Source organism: Leptonychotes weddellii, chromosome 3 (genome assembly GCF_054177405.1).
Source record: "Leptonychotes weddellii isolate Sample4059 chromosome 3, ASM5417740v2, whole genome shotgun sequence".
NCBI lineage: Eukaryota > Metazoa > Chordata > Mammalia > Carnivora > Phocidae > Leptonychotes > Leptonychotes weddellii.
In genome coordinates, this window is record NC_138371.1 from 107569910 (window position 1) to 107593502 (window position 23593).

At 39.4% G+C, this 23593-nt stretch overlaps 1 protein-coding gene across 1 annotated transcript in view; it reads right to left on the reverse strand.

Moving 5' to 3' along the window:
- The window catches only part of LOC102749696 (phospholipid-transporting ATPase IB-like), a 125390-nt gene extending 109146 nt beyond the window's left edge, over nt 1-16244 (reverse strand). The window contains exons 1-5 of the mRNA XM_081815495.1: nt 15247-16244; nt 6661-6760; nt 2546-2644; nt 1133-1178; nt 460-500 (exon numbers count right to left, since the gene is read on the reverse strand). Of these exons, the coding sequence (XP_081671621.1) occupies nt 460-500; nt 1133-1178; nt 2546-2644; nt 6661-6760; nt 15247-15347 (387 nt within the window). The 5' untranslated portion in view covers nt 15348-16244. The remainder of the gene's footprint in view (nt 1-459; nt 501-1132; nt 1179-2545; nt 2645-6660; nt 6761-15246) is intronic.
- Between the last annotated feature and the right edge of the window lie 7349 nt (nt 16245-23593).

Sequence of the window (23593 nt, forward strand, 5' to 3'; positions counted from 1 at the left end):
GCCCGGTGATGGGTATTAAGGAGGGCACGTACTGCATGGAGCACTGGGTGTTATACGAAAACAATGGATCGTGGATCACTACATCAAAAACTAATGATGTAATGTATGGTGACTAACATAACATAATAAAATTAAAAAAAAAAAAGGTTGCCTTGTACCCTGAGCAACAGTTTGTGAAGCATCATCTTTAAATATTCCAGTCAATGACACAAAAGTAACACTGAGGCACATTAGAAAGCATGTAGACTTCCAACCAAACAGACTTAAATTCAAAGCCTATTTTCACCACTTTCAGGCTGTGTGACCTTGAGCAAAATAGTTATTCCCTTTGATCCTCTACTTCCTTCCTCATCTACAAAATAGGATAATTTGACAGTTCTTGAAGACATGTTTCAGACATAAAAATCTGTAACTCTAAATATGGTAGGTGCTTATCACTAACTTAAAATACATTCTTACCTCTTTCCACATAACCATTTTCCATGCATTCTCTCTTAACACTGGAAAACATAGAACTATATTAACTGTAACAATTGCATCAGGTAAAGTCCAAAATAATAAAAGATATTTTTCCAAAAAACTAAATGTGTTTCTTTATAAAGTACTGTCCTTATTAATTTTACCTTGATATAAACTGGAAAAATATGTAAACTGTGTTCACATGCACTGCACCAAAATAGAGCAGTATGTATAATATAATGTAACTTAACATAAGGATAGATAGATGACTGTTAGGTAAAGCTATGTTAAGTTACTTCCAATCCTAAAGAGAAAACAGTTTGCCATTACATGCTAAAATACTGGCTGATAGCCCGAAAGCAACATTATATATTTCTAATCAATTACAAAGATAGCACATATCAAAACTATGACTGAGAGAGACTATGTAACACCCAGATCTTTATTGACATAAGAATTGCTCATATTCCAAATATTCCAATTTTGTTTATTTTATTCTAATTAACGTAATTAATGATTCTCACATATAGGAAGCAGTTTCCTAATGGTTGTTCTTTGTTTTCTATATTTCTTTAAATAATGAAACGTTATGAAACATAGTACGTGTATCTATTTGGTCAATTTAGATATTTTTTATAGTGAAAGCGAATAAAAGCTTAATCTAATATCTTACCTATCGTGGTCTTTGTGTTAACCAATTTGTCTGCCATATGTCGTTTCTGTTATAGAAAAAAACCCATTATGTTAAAAGTTCAAAGTGAATAATTCACATCATAATACAAGTCATAGTAGGTTTAGGAAAGAATAGAGGCAGCAAACCTGACTGTAAAGGATTTGGGGTTTTTTTTTATTTTGGGGGGTTGTTTTTTGTGTGGTTTTTTTTTTTTTTCTTTGGCTATAACTAATTTCAATTTTGTTTTGCTTTTATCCGACTCTCTAAATTAAGATGTGATCTAAGGGAGGGAGTAAAGCAAAGTGGTTAAGTGTGCGGCCCCTAGAGACAGCTTACCTTGGTTGACATTCCAGCTCCGCCTCTTATGAATGTAGCCATGTCAGGTCACGAACCAGTATGTGCCTCAGTGTAAATGAATACACACACGCACGCGTGCACACACACATAAATACATACAATACAGGGCCTCCTACATAGTGAAGTGCTACTTAAAATGTCAGCATATTATATGTTGCTTTCAATGACTATCTTTCTAGTTAAACACATAATTAGCAATCTTGAATTATGCCCCAATTTAGCTCAAGGCTTTTGATTAAGTTTGAAAAATTCTTTCATATTATAAAGCAATCAAAAAACCAGAAACCAAATAGATTTTACTGATGACCTATCTTTTCAAGATATGAAGGAACGAGGCAGAAACATAGGAATAACAATAGCTAGCAATTTTGGAAAATGAGCATTAGGATTGTGAGTGAGGAGGAAGGGATCTCTACTAGAGTGACCTCAGCTGTAGTAGGTAGGGTCAGAACAAACAGAAAACAGTATTAAATATCTCTCTTCTTTTCCTTCACTGCTAAAATCTGTAGGCTCATGTGAAATTGTATCTGTGGGGTCACCTGGGTGGCTCAGTCCGTTAAGCGTCTGCCTTCAGCTCAGATCATGATCTCAGGGTCCTGGGATCGAATCCCGCATTGGGCTCCTTGCTCAGCCGGGAGTCTGCTTCTCCCTCTGCCTGCTCTGCCCCTCCCCTTACTTGTGCTCTCTCTCTAACAAATAAATAAAATCTTGAAAAAAAAAAAAAAAAGAAATTGTATCTGTGATAAGGTTAAAGGAGAAGTGAAGTCACTGCACAATTCCTGAACTTTTTAGCCCGTTAGGATTTTCTGGTTGCATTATAGCCTCAAAGATATATCTGATGACCACAATTAAGTCCTACTGGTTTCTCAAATAAACACACACACACATAATTTAAGATTTGAAATCTTAAAACTTTAATTTGTTTCTTCACATCAACTACAGATTTAAAAAATTATACCAGTTCCAACAAGAAGCTTGAAAACAACAACAACAACAACCATGCCTCTTCTACTCAAGGGAGTAGTTTTGAGAACATTTCACTAACAGTAAACTTACATAATCTTCTACAATCTCTTTGATGCCAGAAACCATAAGAATAATCATCAAAGGCAAAAGAGTTGTATATTTTCCCGTTGGAGATACATCTGGAATTTGCTGCAAAAACAATCAGAGTGACCAAGAATCTTATGATGACTCTTATATTTTGCTTAACACTAAAAGTCAGGCTATTAGTGGCATACCCGGGACATAAGAACAACCCACAGCGTCAAATAAAAAGAGGAGGGAGACTCTTAGCATATCAAAACCCTCCCTGAAGCAGGACACTAAACATTACATTATGGCAAAGTGCGACTTCTTAACACTTCGGTCATTATGTCACCTTTCCAATACTTTTGTCACATTTTGAAAAGAATAGTTCAAAACTTAAATGTCTAAAACAGCATCCTTTCAAAATAGTTAAATCCAGAAGGTCAGTTAACTGAATCTTCTTTTTGAGGCAGAAGAGAAATTTTCTTTGGAGGCACAGGTGAATAACATTTCTTATAATTTCCGGTGGAAGGCACTCTGGGTCTACCCCCCACTGTTTAAAATATGAGAAATAAAGTGGGGCGCCTGGGTGGCTCAGTTAAGTGTCTGACTCTTGATTTCGGCTCGGGTCATGATCTCAGTGTTGTGAGATTGAGCCCTGCTTGGGGCTCCTCACTGAGCGTGGAGCCTGCCTTTAGATTCTCTCTTCCTCTGCCCCTCCTTGCCCCCCTTGCCCCTGCTCACACTCTCTAAATAAATAAATAAATGAGAAATAAAGTGATAAACAGGCTGTGGCAGTTTCCTGATGGATGGAAGGGTAGGTGAGGTCCTAGATTGGACCCTTTAGTTTTCCAGATTTAGACCAGTTCTTAGCCCTGTATTTCCAGACTTGGGCCTGTGTGTACTCTCTATGCTGCCTTATTTCCTGCTTGCTTATTATTTCTTTGTGTAGCAAAATAGTGTTTATTTTGAAACTCTCGATGATTCTTATAGCTACTTTAAAAGCAATCTGAGGGGGACCTGGGCTGCTCAGTTGGTTAATCATCTGCCTTTGGCTCAGGTCATGATCTCAGGTCCTGGGATGAGTCCGGAGTGGGGCTCCCTGCTCAGCGGGGAGCCTGTTTTTCCCTCTCCCTCCCCCTGCTCATGCTCTTTCTCTCTCTCTCTCTCTCTCGCTCTCTCAAGTAAATAAATACAATCTTTAAAAAATAAAATTAAATTAAAATTAAATAAAACTACATCAATACATAAAAAATAAAATTACATAAATACATAATAAAATTATATAAATACATAAGAAATAAAATTACATAAATACATTAAAAATTACATAAACAAATACATTAAAAGATAAAACTACATAAATACAAAAAATACATAAAAATAAAAATTAAATTGAAAATTAAATTAAATAAATAAAATAATAAACAAAATAAATAAGATACATACAATATAATACAATACAATTTGAGAACCAGAAGAGGAAGGGGAGAAATTTTAGGATTGCTTAGGCTATCGATTAAATCTGTCTTTCCTATAACTCCTATCTGCCCGTCCTCTCCATCTCTCTCTGCAGGGCACCTCCAAGCCAGTCTTGTCATTCGCAGGCCTCTCTCGTCTCTCCCTCGGTGAAGCCTAACCAGAGCTGGTCGCTTCACTCTAGCTCCTGACTGTCACTGCCTTTTTCCTATCGCTAGAATACAGTCCAAGCTTCTGAATGTAGCACACTAAGCTTCTTATAACCTGATCTCAGCTAACATCTTTAGCTTCTTTTACACCTTATGCTCCAAAAAAAATTTTTGCTGTTCCCTAGAACATTTCACACACTAGAAAAAAATTTAATACTTTAAATTTTTCACAATTCAAAATACATAAAATGTTCTCAGAGAAAATTCTACCTCTTTCCCTCCCCCCTCTTTGTCCCTGTTTCCTATAAAAGGCAACCAGTGCTTGTTTCTGTGCCTTTGCTCACACAGTCTCCTGTGCCTGAAAGGCCTTCTCTTCTTCCGCTGCCCCTCTGCTTACTGTTAGACTCCTCCTCCTCTAATCTTTGGCTCAAAGGTCATCTTTTTCACTAGATTTTCCTGAACCACTCACCCTCAAGCCCAAAGGACGCTGTGTTCCCCTAATACTTAAAGAAATATTTATAAAGTATTTGTATGTTAAGACTACCAGCTCTCCAAAGGTAGGAGCTAGCTCTAATAATTCATCCTTGAATTCTTAATTCCATGCACAAATTTTGGTACACACTTATGGTGACCTCTATAAATGTTCACTAATGCCTGTCTTCTGTTTAAGTTCAGTTCAACAAATTCACTAAATTCTTATCCCAAAGCTTGGCCATTTTGAAGGCACTATTTCTATTCAAGGAATTTACAGTTTTCCAGAAAAAATAAAATCAGTTATAACATATAGCACAGATCATTGCTACAGAAGATGAAGATGGACTATGGCATTTCGTGAAGTTTGAAGGAAGGTGAATTTGAGCTGAGCCTTTAAGAGAATGGATAGATTATAGCCAGATGAGTGTCTTCTGGGTTAGGTAATAGAATGAACCAAGGTCTAGAGATAGGAAGAAAATTGGGGAATTGTGAGGAGGCTTGCCTCTTGGGTTGTGCTGGATTGTAGGGTTCATGATGAAAATAAGGTTGAATAAACAGGAATAAACCAAAATACGGAAAGTCTTGAATTTAACTGTTTTGAGAAGATGTTATTCCTAAAAGAAAACAGAGGGAAAGCTTCTAGACATTGGTCTTGGCAATGATTTCTTGGATAGGATGCCAAAAGCACAGACAACAAAAGCAAAAAGTGACAAGTGGGACTACATCAAACTGAAAAGCTTCTGCACAGCAAGGGGATCCATCAATAAAATGAAAAAGCAACCTACAGAATAGGAGAAAATATTTGAAGCCCCCCCGATCTGATAAGGATGTATAAGGAACTCCAACTCAATAGGGAAAAGAAATAATAATCCAATCAAAATGGGCAAATGACCTGAATAGACATTTCTCTAAAGACAACATGCAAATGGCCAAGAGGGACATGAAAAGGTGCTCAACATCACACTAATCATCACGCAAATGAAATTCCATATCACCGCACACATGTTAGGATGGCTATTAGCAAAACACAAAAAAATAACAAGTGTTGGTGAGGATGTGAAAAGATTGGAACCCTTGTACACTTCTGGTGGGAATAGAAAATGGTGCTGCTGTTATAGAAAGTAATATGAAGCTTTTACAAAAAATTAAAAATAGAACTACCATATGGTTCAGCAATCCCACTTCTGGGTATTTATCCGAAAGAGTTGAAATCAGGATCTTGGAGACATAGCAGCACTCCCATGTTCATAGCAGAATTTTTCACCATAGCCAAGATATGGGAATAACCTCAATGTCTGTCGATGGATGACTGGATAAAGAAAGTGTGGCATATATACAATGGGATATTATTCAGACTTTAAAAAGATGGAAATCCTGCCATATATAACAACATGGATGAACTTTGAGGACATTATGCTAAGTGAAATGAGCTACCCACAGAACGACAAATCCTGCATAAGTCCACTTATATGAGACATCTAACATGGTCAGATTCATGGAATCAGAGTGAAATGGTGTCAGGGGCTAGAGAGGGAGAGAGCATAAAGTTTCAGTTATGCAAAATTAATAAGTCCTAGAGATCTGCTGTACAACAGATGTCTATGGATAACACTGCTATATTGTATACTTAAAATTGTTAAGGAGGTAGACCTCACATTAAGTGTTCTTACTGAAATACAAAAAAAGAAAAGAAAATTAGCTATTTTAAACTAGCATTCGGGCTTTCTTTAAACTATTCCTTTAAATATATTAAAATTATCCTATCATGGAGGTGGCATAAATTATAGAAGTTGGTCCAATAATATCTCATTAGTGATCTAAATTAGGAAGAACTGTGGACCAAATCATATATTGGGCATAAACATGTTTTTCAGCCCAAAAATGGGTCTTACTGAGTAATTTAAATATTGTAAGAAGAGAATTCTCTTCTTAACAGTGTTTGAATTTATTCTCTACATCAAATTCTTATTTCAGCTAAATGAGCTTTTTATATTTTCTTTTCTAAAAAGCTTAAACTAATAATGTGTTCAGAAATATTACCTGCAATATAGTAATGAACAGGAAGAAAGCATTAGCAGCTTTGCTAAACTGCAGATACAAATATCGAGGGAGGAATGACCACATGCTGTACTTGGCTGTGCTGTAGGTAAAAAGAAAAATATCATTATCAGTTAACACTGTGAACTCTAAAAACACCAAAGGAAAACCCAGAAGTAGATAAAATATTGTTATAAAACACTGACTCTTTCCTAAAGATTTTTTTGCCATTTTTAAAAACATTCATTATTATCTGAAAACAATGTCAGGATAAAGAAAGAATTTTCCCCGGGGCGCCTGGGTGGCTCAGTTGGTTAAGCGACTGCCTTCGGCTCAGGTCATGATCCTGAAGTCCCTGAATCGAGTCCCGCATCGGGCTCCCTGCTCAGCAAGGAACCTGCTTCTCCCTCTGACCCTCCCCCCTCTCATGTGCTCTCTCTCTCATTCTCTCTCTCTCAAATAAATAAATAAAATTAAAAAAAAAAAAAAAAGAATTTTCCCCATTTCAGGAACTAAGTACTATGAATACAGTAGATAAGCAAGATGTATTCCACATTTTCTAATACCCTGTAATTCTTGTAACAAAACTTCTAAACATTCATCTTATAGTTCAAGGATAATAAGAGTCACCAATTTTTCTCCCTTCTCTCCCTCACAGGTTCTTTATCACTAAAAGTTATCTTAAATCCATCAACCTCCCCCCCACCCCCAATGCCTACGCCAGGTCATGGACAAAGAAAGCCATCACAGGTGTGTTTCTTGTTTTCTAATGAATATACTATATTTTAAAATCAGAAAGACCAGGAGTTTTGGGAAGACAACAGAATAGGAGGATCCAGAGTTCAACTTGTCCCACAAACGCACCGAGATAACAGCTCCATCACAGAGAAGCCACACCAAAAAGGGCAGGAGGGGCAGAGTTGCAGTTGGGAACCAAATTCCCGGCACAACTAACAACAAATGGCGGGGCGGTTTGGGGAGGGGGGGAGGACAGCACAAGTCCCAAGAAGCAGGAGGATCTGATCCCACACAGGGCGCCCCCAGACTTGGGGACCCACACTGATGAATCCCCAAAAATCTGGCTTTGAAAACCAGCAGGGCTTCAATCCAAGAGCTGTAAAACTCAGCAGGCATAACTGTGGGAGAGCCAGAAACAGAGAGAAAGCTGAGTCCCTGCCCTTAAAGAGCCAGTATACTAAACTCAGCCCAAGACCTGACACAGAAGCAGCAGTTTGAAAAGCACATGGGGTATACAGGAAGGAGATTTATTTACTAATGTTAAAACATGTGCTGGAGGAGCAGGAATCTGCATGAGATTCTTCTAGGAACAAGAGTGCTGGCAGAGGCCATTTCTCTTTCCCTTCCTCAGCCTAGATAGCCAGATGTTTGTGGGAGCTAGAAATACTTTTCATCTACCTTGCTAGCATTAGGGTGCCCCACCCCAGCATTCCCCTGTGGACCCACCCCATCCAACCTGCTTGATTCCTCAGCAGGCATCCTACCAAAACAGCTCCTGCCCCACCACACCCTGCAAGCAACTCCCACAGGGACCAGAACCACTTCAAAGTGACTCCTGCTCTGGAAAGAGGGAGAAATAACCCCACATACCAACATGCCCATGGTTTCTGCAGCCAGGCCTCTTAGCTGGCTATGCAGAAAGCAAGCCCTGCCCTACTGTGCATCTGCAGCTGTGTCAGAGAGGCTATTTGCAGACAGCTAGGCTGACTTCTGGCCCTGCCCACCAACAAGCCCACAGTAGCCACAGACAGATCTCTCCACAGTGCAGGGAGCAAACCCTGTCCTGTGCACAAACAGAAGGAAAGGTGAGTCACTGCAGCTGGCTGAACTAAGGGTAATTGAGGCCCGACCATAAGAGGAGGGTACAAGCAGCTCACAGAGGGGACACCCCTGGAGGATGTGGCTCTGGTGACCAAGGGAGATTGCACTATAGGGCACCACTCTTCTACAGAAGGCCAGTATATTCAAGTCCAGGAGATGTAAGCAACCTACCTAATACATAGATATAGACACAGAGAATTAGACAAAATGAGGAGACAGAAGAATATGTCACAAATGAAAGACCAAGACAAAAATCACAGGAAAAGACCAAAATGAAACAAAAATAATATGCCTGATAAAAAAAATTCAAAGTACTGATCATAAAGATACCCATGGGACTTGAGAAAAGAGTGGATGAACTCAGTGAGAACTTCAACAAAGAGACAGAAAAAATTAAAAAACCAGTGAGAGCTGAAGAATTCAATAACAGAAATAAAAAATACACTAGAGGGAACCACAAGCATATTAGAAGATGCAGAACAGATTAGCAATCTCAAAGACAGGGTAATGGAAAGCACCCAAGCTGAACAGCAAAAAGAAAAATCAATAATGGGGCGCCTGGGTGGCTCAGTGGTTAAGCGTCTGCCTTCGGCTCAGGCCATGGTCCCAGGGTCCTGGAATCGAGCCCCGCATCAGGCTCCCTGCTCCGTGGGAAGCTTGCTTCTCCCTCTCCCACTCCCCCTGCTTGTGTTCCCTCTCTCACTGTATCTCTCTCTGTTAAATAAATAAAATCTTTTAAAAAAAAGAAAAATCAATAATAAAAAAATGAAAATAGGTTAAGGGAACTCTGTGGCATCATCAAGTGTAATAACATCCGCATTATAGGGATCCTAGAAAAAGAAGAGAAAGAAGGGGCAAAAAATTTATGTGAAGAAATAATAGCTGAAAATGACTCTAATCTGGGGACATCAAGATATAGGAAGCAGAGAGAGTCCCTAACAAGATGAACCCAAAGATACGTACACCAAGACATATAATAATTAAAATGCCAAAGAGTAATGATAAAGAGAGAATTTTTTAAAAAGCAAGAGACAAGCAGAGAGTTACATACAAGGAAAACCCCATAAAGAGCTATAAGGTGATTTTTCAACAGAAACTGCAGACCAAAAGTTCAGAATACTAAAAGAAAAAAAAAAAAAACCCTACAACTAAGAATATTTTATCCAGCAAGGTTACCATTCAGAATAGAAAAAGAGGTAAGGAGTTTCCCAGACAAACAAAAGTTAAAGGAGTTCATCTCCACTAAGGCAGTCTTACAAGAAATGTGTAAGGAAATTCCTTAAGTGGAAAGAAAAGGCCATAATTAAAAGAAAAGTATGAAAGGAAAAAATTTCACAGGTAAAAGCAAACATAGTAAAGGTAGTAGATGAATCACTTAAAAAGTGACTATGAAGGTTAAAAGACAAAAGTAGTGGGGTGCCTGGGTGGCTCAGTTGGTTAAGCATTGGACTTCGACTTAGGTCATGATCTCAGGGTCCTGGTATTCAGCCCCACGTCAGGCTCTGGGGAGTCTGCTTCTCCCTCTCTCTCTCTCCCTCTGCCCCTTCCCCTGCTTGTGCTTCCTCTCTATCTCTATCTCTCAAATAAATAAAATATTTATTAAAAAGAGACAAAAGTAGTAAAATTACCTTCCAAAAAAACTGGTCAAAATAAAAAGACGTAAAATATGACATCATATACATAAAACAGAGGGGGAAGTAAAAATTTAGTGCTTTTAGAATGTGTTTGAACTTAAGTGCCTATCAACTTAGCATAGAGTGCTAAATACATAAGATTTCATATAAATGATCCTGATGGTAACCATAGATCAAAAACCTATAATAGTTACACAAAAAATAAAGAAATCCAAGCATAGCACTAAAGAAAGCCATCAAACCACAAAGAAAAAGAGCAAGAAAAGAAAGGAACAGAGAAGAACTACAAAACAACCAGAAACAATTGACAAAATGACAGTAAGTAAATACCTATCAATAATTAAATGTAAATGGACTAAATGCTCAAATCAAAATACATAGGGTACTGAATAGATAAAAACAAACAATAATAAACAAACATAATCCATAAGCTGCTTATAAGTTACTCACTCCAGACCTAAAGACCTGAAAGTGAAGAGATGAAAAAACATACCAAGCAAATGGGAGCTTAAAAAAAAAAAAAAAAAAGCTGGGGTAGCAATACTAGTATCAGACTAAATAGACCTTAAAACAAAGACTATAGCAAGAGACAATACACTACATAATGATAAAAGGATTAATCCAATAAGAAGATATAACAATTGTTAAATATCTATGCACTCAACCTAGGAGCACCTAAACACAAAAAACGAACATTAACAGTAATAAAGGAAGAAACTGACAGTGATACAGCTAATAGTAAAGGACTTCAACACTCCACTTACATCAATGGATAGATGATCCAGAGAGAAAATCAACAAGGAAACAGTAGCTGTGAACCAGATTAGACCAGAACGATGTAATAGATATAAACAGGATATTCCATCCAAAACAGCAGAATACACATTCTTTTCAAGTGCACACAGAACATTCTCTAGAGTAAATCATATGTTAGGCCACAAAACAAGTCTTCGTAATTTAGAAGATTGGGGAAATCGGAGGGGGAGACAAACCATGAGAGACTATGGACTCTGAGAAACAAACTGAGGGTTCTAGAGGGGAGGGGGTGGGGGGGTGGGCTAGCCTGGTGATGGGTGTTAAAGAGGGCACATACTGAATGGAGCACTGGGTGTTATACACAAACAATGAATCATGGGACACTACATCAAAAACTAATGATGTAATGTATGGTGATTAACATAACATAAAAAAAGACATTAGTAATTAGTAAAATTTGAATAAGGTCTATAGATTAGATAATAATATCAAATTGATGTTACTGTCTTGATTTTTATAATTATACTATGTCTATAAGGGAAAATGGTCTTATTTTCAGGAAACACACACTGATGTAAATAGGCATCATATTTGCAATCCAATCTCAAATTGTTCAGAAAAAAAATGTGTGATATATATGTATGTGTGTGTGTGTATGAGAAAGAGACTACATAGAGAAAAAAATTATATATATATGAGAGAGAAGGAATAATAAGACAAATGTGGCAAAATGCTAATATTTGCAAAAAAAAATAATATCAAGCATCTTTTCTGACCAAAATGATATGAAGCTAGAAATCAATTACAAAAAAAAAAAAAAAACTAAAAAACACAAACATGGGGTGTCTGGGTGGCTCAGTCGGTTACTCTTCTGCCTTCGGCTCAGGTCATGATCCCAGGGTCCTGGGATTGAGCCCCTTGTCTGACTCCCTGCTCAGCAGGGAGCCTGCTTCTCCCTCTCCTCCTCCTCCCCACTCATGCTCGCTCTCTGTCAAATAAATAAAATCTTTAAAAAAAAAAAAAAAAACAAACACAAGCACATGAGACTAAATAACATGCACCTAATCAATGAAGAAATAAAAAAATACATGGAGACAAATGAAATTGAAAACACAGTGTTCCAAAATCTTTGGGACACAGTAAAACCTAAGGAAGGAAGTTTATAGTGATATGGGCCTACTTCAAGAAATTTTTTAAAAATCTCAAACAAACAACCTAACCTTACACCTAAAGGAGCTAGAAAAAGAAGGAATAAAGTCCAAAGCTAGTAGAAGGAAGGAGACAATAAAGATTAGAGTAGAAATAAATAAAACGAGACTAAAACATTGGAAAAAATAAATGAAACCAAGAATGGTTCTTTAAAAAAGATAAAAATCGATAAATTCTAACCAGAGTCATCAAGGAAAAAACGACTCAAATAAAATCAGAAATGAAGGAGGAGAGATAACCAACACCACAGAAATACAAAGGATTATAAGAGAATATTATGAAAAAATTATATGCCAAAAATTGGACAACCTAGAAGAAATGGATAAATTCCTAAAAACATACAATATTCCAAAACTGAAGCAGGAAGAAATAGAAAATTTGAACACACAGATTGCTAATATTGAAATTGAATTGGTAACCTAGAAACTCCAAACAAACAAAAGTCCAGGACCAGATAGCTCCACGGGTGAATTCTGCCAAACTTTTGAAAAAGAGTTACTATATAGTCTTCTCAAACTATTTAAAAAAAAGAAGAGAAGGAGGAGAAAGGAAAACTTCCAAATTCATTCTACAAGGCCAGCATTACCCTAATACTGAAACCAAATAAAGACACTGCAAAAAAGAAAATGACAGGCCAATATCCCTGATGAGAATAGATTCAAAAATCCTCAACAAAATAGTACCAAACTGAATCCAACAATACATTAAAAGAATCAGGATCAAGTAAGATTTATTCCAGAGATGCAAATGTGGTTCAATATTTGCAAATCAATTAGTGTGATATATCATATCAACAAGAAAAAGGATAAAAACATATGATCATCCTAATAGGTGCAGAAAAAGCAGTTGACAAAATATAACATCCATTCTTAATAAAAACTCCCAACAAAATAGGCTTGGAGGAAACGTACCTCAACATACTAAAGGTTTTATATGAAAAACCCACAGCTAACACTACACTCAACAGTGAAAAACTGAGAGCTTTTCCTCGAAGATCAAAAACAAGAAAAGGGTGTCGACTCTCACCAGTTTTATTCAAAATAGTACCGCCAAGTCCTAGCCACAGCAAACAGGAAAAAAAAAGGGGGGGGGGAGATCCAAATTGATAAGGAAGAAGAAAAGCTATCACTAGTTGCAGATGACGTACCATATATGAAAAACCCTTAAAGCTCCACCAAAAGACTATTAGGACACAGTAAAACCTAAGGAAGGAAGTTTATAGTGATATGGGCCAAAAAATAGACACATAGGTTAATAGAACAGAATAGAGAACCTAGAAATAAACCCACACATACCATCACTTAATCTACGACATAGGAGGCAAGAATATACAATGGGGAAAAGAGTTTCTTTAAGAAATGGTACTGGGAAGGGCGCCTGGGTGGCTCAGTTGTTAAGCATCTGCCTTCGGCTCAGGTCATGATCCCAGGGTCCTGGGATCGAGTCCCACATCGGGCTCCCTGCTCAGCGGGAAGCCTGCTTCTCCCTCTCCCACTCCCCCTGCTTGTGTTCCTGCTCTCGCTATCTCTCTCTCTGTCAAATAAATAAATAAAATCTTTAAAAAAAAAAGAAATGGTACTGGGAAAACTGGACAGCTAAATGCAAAAGAATGAAACTGGACCACTTTCTTACACTACACACACACACACACACAAAAACCCTCAAAATGGATTAAATATCTAAATGTGAGACCTGAAATAATAAAACTCCTAAGCAGTTATTTCTTTGGCATTGAACGTAGAAATATTTTTCTAGATATGTCTTCTCTGGCAAGAGAAACAAAAGCAAAATTAAACTATCAGGACTACACTAAAATAAAAAGCTTTTGCATAGTGAAGGAAACCATAAACAAAACAAACAGGCACCCTACTGAGTGGGAGAAGATATTTGCAAATGATATATCCAATTAGAGGTTAACATCCAAAATACATAAACTTATTCAACTTAAGACCTCCCCACAATTAATCTGATTAAAAATGGGCAGAGGACCTAAATAGACATTTTTCCAAAGAAGACATACAGATGGCCAACAGATAACACAAAAAGATGCTCAACATCACTAATCATCAGGGAAATGCAAATTAAAATCACAATGAAATATCACCTTACACCTGTCAGAATGGCTAAAATAAAATAAAATAAAAAACAAGAAATAAGAAGGGTATAGAGAAAAAGGAACGCTTGCACACTGTTGGTAGGAATGCAAATTGGTGCAGCCCCTGTGGAAAACACTATGGAGGTTCCTTGAAAAATTAAAAATATAATTACCATATGATCTAATAATACACTTTGGATATTTATCCAAAGAAAACAAAAACCCAAATTCACAAAGATCATGCACACCCATATTTACTGCAGCATTATTTACAATACAAGATATAGAAGCAACCCAAGTGTCCATCCATAGAATGGGTAAAGGTGTAACACATATATACAACAGAATATTACTCAGTCATAAAAGAGAATGAAATCTCGCCATTTGCAACAGCATGGATGGACCTAGAGGGTATAATGCTAAGTGAAATAAGTCAGTCAGAGAAGGACAAATACTATATGATTGCAGTCATATGGGAATTTAAAAAAGAAACAAAAAAGAGACAGACTCAAATGAGAGAATGAACTGGTGGTTGTCAGAGGGAGGTGAGTGGGGGGGTGTGAAATAGGTAAAGGGGATTAAGAGTACAGTTATCTTGATGAGCACTGAGTAATGTATAGAACTGTTGAACCACTATATTGTAGTCCTGAAATTAATATAACTCTGTATGTTAACTAAACTTCAATAAAAAAAAGAAGCCAAACGCTCAATTCCCTAATATAGGATATTGGTGGACAACTCAGCAGATCTATGAGATTTCACTGGAAAGCACTTTACCTCATAGGTAGGTATACTAAAGAGAGCTCCCAAATGACAGTGTGCTGCTTGGTATTGCCATGAACAGGCACAAGTGAGAGGAGAGGCCAACTCAGAGAAAGAAACCTTGAAGGTGAGACGAAAACACAGCCTATTCTTGGTGGTGAACTTGAGAATTCAAAGTTTCTCAAGGCCTGAGACAACTGTTATAGCCTGAAGCATCCACACCAAGTATTTCTTGCAGGTGAGGACCACATCTTCTTCCTCCTTCCTCTCCTCCCAGCTACACACACTTCTCACCTGATTGAGTTTTTGCAGAAACTGTTCCTAAGGGGTTCATTGAGGTAAATGGTGCGGACTTTGGACACATCAGATTCTTGCAGAGATTGTTGCCAGCCCATCTTTTCCTCCACCTTCTGACAGCCCAAAGAGAAATCGACAGGTCCTGCATCAAGAAGGCACAGGGATGTTACACAGAAATGCAAATGAAGTCAGGCTCCAGGGACAGTAGGAAGTGCACTGCATCTTCTGGTTGGGCACTTCAACCTGTGAGTCGCCTGGAGACAGACTGCTTTCTTAGCCCCCAGCTCCTCATCTACCCAATACACTTCTCCAGGGATTGGGCCCCCTAGACCTCCCCTGCCACCCTGCATTGGGGGAGGCAGCTCTACTTCTCTCACAGCTCCCACAGCCCCCTCCCCTCCCCTCCCCAGCCCAGAGGCTCTGGGTGGGCACTGACACTCTGCCCAGGGAGGAGACTGGGAACCAAGCAGTGATATAGGACCCAGCAGCTGGGTCAGAAAGAGGAGAGGGGAGGGGAGAAGGTGAAGAGGGCTGGGGGACAGGGAGGGGAGAGTGTCTTGGCTGAAGAGCAATAGTTCCCTGACCAGAGAGCAGCCCCTGACCATGATGGTCTTAACACTCCCCTCAGTTTGACTTAATTTTAAACAGATGTCTTATCCATAGACCCCTGAACTCCCTTTCCTTTTTGCTAACATAAAACATTTACTTTAGAATACCTAACTGTAAATTCTTACTCTACTCCCTTTGAAATATATATAAACATCCTTAAAAGCCCCTTGCCAGCTTTAAGATCCAGGGAATGCCTTTCTCAAGGACCTGGGATGTCTCCGAAATGTAATCATCAGAGAAGATCTCCATGGTAAGGTAGGAGCCTAACTTCAGGGGGTGCCTTGCTCCAAGGATAAAACTCCCTCCTGTCATGAAGATAAGAGAAAATGTACTTATTCTTTGGGCAAGGCCAGTTGGCAGACACAAGTGGCCAATGACAATCCCCATGTTCCCCACCCCAGCTCTTATAAACTCTCCCATCTTTCATTTCAGCTGAGGTGAGTTCACTTTCTCTCCCCTATTGCAATGGTCTTTAATCAAGTATTCCTTGCCTGGTTAACTTTGCCCAGGCAATGTTTGCTTTGATATCTCCTAACCCCAAAATGAATGAGGTTTTTGACCAAGGGGCCAAGGAAAGTCCCATTTGTTTCTGATGAGAAACAGAGGCTAGTATGCTCTCAACAGTAACAGCATCTTTGTGCCAGTCCATGTGCTCAGATTTCCTCAGACTTGCCGAAAGTCCTGTAGCACAGGATTGACATGGATATTCAGATCCTGGAGTAAAGGAACTTTCCCACCATCATTGATGTTTAGTTTAGCTATTTCTCTTCAAGCATTTCCCTAACAACCCATCCATGTGTGAGGGTGAAGAAACAAAAGGTGAGTGATAGTTAACTAAGGAGCTGCTGATGAAAATAAATAAAGCTCAAATCACCTGACTAGACACCTGTGATCTTCAAGGCTACCTGCTAACCAGCTACCTGAGAGAAGAGTGCTGGTGACCAAGAATCCTAGTTTTAAAGCCTAAGCTAATGTCCCAGCTCACACACTAGGTGCCTCCCGCTACACCAACATGTCTCTTCAGCAAATAACTGGTCTGTTAGAGTGGGTCCCTAAAATTGAGTAATAGTAAAAAATGAGCCGGCACAGAATCTATGAAAAAGTATGCAGCCATTTGCCCAAAAAAATGACACAGTATAAGGAACAAAAGACAAAGGAAATTCTTATTTGCACATCAAAAGAATTGTTACAAAACACAGAGAAAATGCATTTCCTGTAAAAGAAATTAAATATGGCCATTATGAAACAAGAGGTCAAAAAAAAGAAATACAAAAATATTTTTTAACATGATAATAAAACTGCAGAAGAATTTTTAATGTGACCTGAAAGAGCTCAGAAAAGAAATGAAAGAGAAATATCTTAAGAAAAAGGAAAGCCACAGGCGCCTGGGTGGCTCAGTTGGTTAAGCGACTGCCTTCGGCTCAGGTCATGATCCTGGAGTCCCTGGATCGAGTCCCGCATCGGGTTCCCTGCTCGGCAGGGAGTCTGCTTTGCCCTCTGACCCTATCCCCTCTCATGTGTTCTCTCTCATTCTCTCTCTCTCAAAATAAATAAAATCTTTAAAAAAAAAAGAAAAGAGAAAGGAAAGCCACATTAGAAGCAACTACACAACAGACAGCTGAAAAGAGGCATGTCCTGCACAGACTATAGAAAACTAAGCAAAATGAGGGGCACTTGGGTGGTTCAGTTGGTTAAGCAGCTGCCTTCGGATCCCAGGGTCCTGGGATTGAACCCCACCCCCCCACCTCCCCATTTCGGGATCCCTGCTCAGCAGGAAGCCTGCTTCTCCCTCTCCCTCTCCCTCTGCCTGCCGCTCCCCCTGCTTGTGTGCTCACTCTCTCTCAAATAAATAAAATCTTTGTTTTCTTTTTTAAGATTTTATTTATTTATTTTTGACAGAGACACAACGAGAGAGGGAACACAAGCAGGGGGAGAGAGAGAGGGAGAAACAGGCTTCCCGCGGAGCAGGGAGCCCGATGCGGGTCTCGATCCCAGGACCCTGGGATCACAACCTGAGCCGAAGGCAGACGCCTAACAACTGAGCCACCCAGGCCTCTCAAATAAATAAAAGCTTTAAAAAAAAAAAACTAAGCAAAATGAAATGAAAAAGAGCACAGAAGATAAAGAACTGGAGAAAAAGTATAGATGTGGGACAAAGGATATCCAATATATGTATATTTGTTATCCTTGAGGAAAAAATAAAAAATAAATAAAAATATTGGTAAAATAGATCTTTCTTTAATGAGAACATAACTAAGAAAGATCTGACACAAAATAAATGCCAAGACACTTCTTGACAAAGTTTATTGGACTTTAATAATGAAAAAAATCATTATTAGACAAATCAAATCACTTTGGAAGTTTGAAGAGAGGGAATACTGGGGCCACACTCAGACGTCACCATTGAAGTATTCAAGCTAGAAACAGGAGACCCAGATATCCTATCAAGAAATGAATGAAAAGCTGATAAACGAGATGTAGAAAGCAGTGATTTCTCTGGATATAAAAATAAGGATCTAGATAATGGTAGGCCATCTTATTGTGACCAAACTCTCTGTTGAAATAGCTTCAAATGCTGACTTTTAAGGGAAAAAAAGCTTTTTAATTCATTAGGCAAGATAGTAGCTATTATCAAGTCAAATTTTAATCAAAAACAAAAATCAAGAGAAGTAGGCAAAAAATTCAAAAAGCACTTTTCTCCTGAAGAAATTTGCCAATTAATACTAAAGTTAGCTGTGGGGAAACAGGGGGTATTTAAGTCAAGGCTCAGGTTGCGCCCAAGATGGAGACTCTGAGAAACCCCATAGTCAAACAGATTCATCTCAGGGCCAGAATGAAGTAGAAAGAATGCTGCTCCATTATCCTTCAACCACTCCCACAGGGCTTTGGAGAAAGTTGCCTTGGTACCATTCTGAGGAAGGAGAGGAGGAGAGAGAATGACGGACAGAATGACAGACAGAATGAGAGACAGACAGACTGAGAGACAGACTGAGAGACAGACAGACAGAGAGACTGAGAGACAGACAGACTGAGAGACAGACAGACTGAGAGACAGACAGACTGAGAGACAGACAGACTGAGAGACAGACAGACTGAGGGACAGACAGAATGAGAGACAGACAGAATGAGAGACAGAATGAGAGACAGAATGAGAGACAGAATGAGAGACAGAATGAGAGACAGAATGACGGGAAGGAGGGCGGTTTCTAGCAGAATGACCCAAATTGGCATCACCAGAGTTGTCCAAGAAATCTCAAGCATTGTCAGTTCAAAATGGTTCAGAATTGGTAGTGCTACAGGTAAAAGCAAATATGAATCCTCTCCAAAGAAAAATCCCTTCATCCTAGGCCTCAAGGAACCCCCAAAAATTATTTATCAAAGGAAAGAAGTACTAGACAAAAGAAACAAAAATTATAAGAACCATTACAAACAAAAGACTACCGAAAATACCCACTATAGATTTCTTTAAAAGAAAATAAACATGTTTATTATGTATGAAGAAAAACATGCTTTAAAATAACTATATGGAGGGGCGCCTGGGTGGCTCAGTCATTAAGCGTCTGCCTTCGGCTCAGGTCATGATCCCAGGGTCCTGGGATTGAGACCCGCATCGGGCTCCCTGCTCAGCGGGGAGCCTGCTTCTCCCTCTCCCACTCCCCCTGTTTGTGTTCCCTCTCTCACTGTGTCTTTCTCTGTCAAATAAATAAATAAAATCTTTAAAAAAATAAAATAACTATATGGAGAGAAACTATGGGAAGTGACACAGAAATTTGAAATAGAACCAAATAAAATCTCTAAAATGGGGGAAGTCCTAATGAAACTTAAAAATTCAATGGGCAGGGATGCCTGGGTGGCTCAGTCGGTTAAGCATCTGCCTTCAGCTCCCGTCATGATCCCAGGGTGCCAGGATCCAGTCCCACATTGGGCTCCTTGTTTGGTGAGGAGACTGCTTCTCATTCTGTTGCTTCTCTCTCTGCCTGCTGCTCCCCCTGCTTGTGCTCACTCTCTCTTTCTGACAAATAAAATCTTTAAAAAAAATTCAATGGACAAATTTGGCAGCAGATAGGACGCTGCTGAGAGGGAAAATAATAGTAATAGAAATTACCCAAAATACAGCATGGGGAAGCAGGAAAACAGAATATCCATAAAAGAGCTTAAGAGATCAAGTAAACGAAGTGAGAAGATCTGGCAAAATTTCAATTGAGTCCTGATGAGAGAGGGGGAGAGAGGGAGAGGAAGGATGAGAGAATGAGAAAGAGAGAGACAGAAAGAGAGAAGGAGAGAGAGAGAGGGAAGGAGGGAGGGAGAGGGAGAGAGGGAGAAATAGGACAAAAGCAACATGTGAAAAGACGATGGCTATGAATTTTTCACAAAGGCAAGAAAACCAATAAATCTCAAACAAGGTAAATAAAAAAACCACACTTAGATTTATAATGAATATGCAGAAAACAAAAGACAAAGAGGAAATCGTAAAAGCAGTCAGAAAAAAAAAAGAGGAAGGAACTCTTCCCAAAAAAACCACATTATGACACCAAAACCAGACAAAGTCATTACAAGAAAAAAAAAAAACAGTACAAATTAAAATCCTTTATAAACATGAATACAAAAATCCTTAGCAAAATACTCAAACTCAAATCTACCAATATTTAAAATGATTACACATCATGACTTTTATGGGTTGAATTGCATCTTCACACAAAAGAAGATACATTGATGTCCTAACCCCTAGTACCACAGAATGTGACCTTATTTCAAAATAAGCAGTCTTAGTCTGTTCAGGCTGCTCTAATAAAATACCACAGACTAGATAGCCCATAAACAACAAATTTATTTCTCACAGTTTTGAAGGCTGGGAAGTCCAAGATCAAGGCACCAGCATGGTGGTTTTGGTGAGGGTCATCTTCCTGGTTCACAGCTGGTCCATTCTCATCATGTCCTCACATAGTGGAAGGGGCTAAGGATCTCTCTGGGCTCTCTTTTATACAGCACTGATCCCATTTGTGAGGGCTCCACCTGCATGCTTAAGCACCTCCCAAAGGCTCCACCTACTAATACCCTCACCATTGGGGGTTAGGATTTCAACACATGGATTGGGGGGAGAGGGACACAAACATTCAGACCATAGCTTAAGTTCCCTGCAGAGTTAACTAAATTAAGATAATGTCAAAGGGTGGGCCCTAATCCAATATGACTGCAGTCCTTATGAAAAAGGGAAATTCGGTCACAGAGACAGATACACATATAGAGGGAAGACAGTGTGAAGAGACAGGGAAAATGCCTGAAGATGGAGGTACAGAATGGAATCATGGCTGCTACAAACCAAGGAACATCTGGAGCTCCCAGAAGCTGGAGGAGGCAAAGAATGATCCTTCACCCACAGATTGCAAATAAACCATGGCCCTGCTGACACCTTGATTTCAGACTTCTATCCTTGAGAGTTCTGAGACAATAGATTTCTGTTGTTCTAAGTCACCCAGTTTGTGGTACTTTCCTATGATAACCCCAGGAAACTGATAATAATCTAGTGGGTTTATTCCAAGAAAGGAAGTTTGATTCATCATTTGGAAATAAAATGATGTAATTTGTCATCTCAAAGATTAAAGGAAAAAAAAAGCCCTATGATAATCTCAATAGATACAGATGCATTTAACAAATTTCAACATCAATTGATAAAAACTCTCAGCAAGCCAAGAAAATAGGGTAAGTTCTTCCACCTGATGAAGGATATCTATGAAAAACCTGCAGCAAATATCAGACTTAAGTGCAAAAGACCAAATGCTTTCTTCCTAAGATTGGCAACAATGCAGGCTGTCCTTACTCACCACGTGTATACAATATTGTACTGGAGGTTTTGTCTTGCAATAGGCAAGACAAACAAAAAGCAAAGAGAAAAGAAAGAAATAGAACTCTATTCACAAACTACATGATGGCCTGTGTAAAATTCTCTCAAAGAATCTATTTTAAAAACTGCTCTGGTGTAACATGTAAAAATAATTGGAGATTAAGACTCCCATCCTCATAAAGAGAAAAAAAAACTGATTAAACTGAAAATCTACAACTCTTCTTAGATCCATCAGAGAATTCAGGTCACAAGGCAAATTGTCTCCCCAAAAACTGAAGAGTTGGGTGAATACAGAGAATCACAATTTATCTCTGGAGCCAGCAACTGGTAGAAACATGTAGAGGGTAATTGACTAATTGCAGAAGGCTTAACCATGCACTAGCTTTGAGATAAAATCTCCGGGGGCATGGCCCAAGAGGGGGACCTTAAGGAACACCACCAACTTCTCAGGGTGAAGATCAGAGAAAAGGCCGCTCATGCTTCCAGCAAGAGATGGGGAAAAGGGACCATTATAAAATATGCTCAGCACATTCTGTTCCCCTCAACAAAGGCCTGCTCTCAAGGAAAAGTATTTTACCAGAGCCTCATCAACATGGAAGAAAGGAAATGCCTAACTTTAGCTCATTCTAGCCTTAGTCTTCCTGTCTCACTTAAGAGGAAAACAAAAACAAAAACAACCTAAAAAGTCCTTGTGAAGAAAAAAAGCAAATCATAGGATTATAGAACACTTGCCCTCTCCTGCACTTACCACAACATGAACACGGTTCCTGCACAGTAAGAGGGAATTAAGTACAGCTGAAAGAACTGGCTAAAAACCTATTTAAGAAGGAGTCTCTAGGGAAACCAAATACACACTGAATCTACAGGTGCATATGGAACAATTTCCAGGGGCGGGAAAGGGGAGGCTAAAAACTAGCTGAGCAACTCCTACACATAAAGTGAATGAAAAAAACCCACATCAGAGTGGTAGGAGAGGCGGACACTGTCTCACTGTGAACCCCACCAGAGGTGTGGCAACCCACAATCAGGAGGGAACTCAAAACCCTGAGCTTCTCTCCGAGGAGTGCAGAGTTTTGACCCCACATGTGGCACCCTTTTACCTGCATCTTAGAAATGAGCCCCCAAAACATCTAATGGGGCTTGCAGCCACAAGACTCACAAGACTCTGGTGAACTGAGAAGTTGTTCTTAAAGGATTCACATGCAAATGCACCTACCCCAGGACTGAGCACAGAGGCAGCCAACTGAAAAGTGTCTACCCAGATTTTCTGTGAAAGAGACTTATTTTCTCACGTTAAAGCACTGGCCTGAGGGCCTGGCATCTACACTAACGCACATCTAGGGGTCTGCGGAAATTCTCTCCAAACACAGAGGGCCTGTGGGCGCCATCTTTGCACTCCCCTTTGCCTCCCTCCAGCCCTCTGGTAGCTCCTGGAGTGGAGCTTGTACCCCCATCTGGTGACCTGATTTTGCAGCTGACGGGGCTTATGCTCCTGAGTCCCACTGGAATCTAACCAACGGAGAAAGAGTTTTCATCCAGCTTGCACCCCCCTCTATGGGGCAGAGCAGAGACGCAACAGACTGAGGAGCCCAGGCTCTCTGTGAAGAAGGCCATTAACTTATCTTTACAGGCGTGACCTGAGGAGCAGGCTTCTAGTCAAACACACATCTGAAGGCCCTCAGTCATCCTCCCCAGAGACCTTGGAAGGTGGGCACTGTCTTTGTACTCTGCCACCAGAGCACCAGGATCTCCCAGAGGGGAGCTTTTACACTCGGCCGATGCCCCAGTTTTTATGGCTGCCACTCAGGGGACGCTGCTTGCTTGCCTGGCTCTGGGGGCCAGTGGGGTTCACTTTCCTGGGTCTCGTGGGATGGGACTGCAACAATCAGAGAG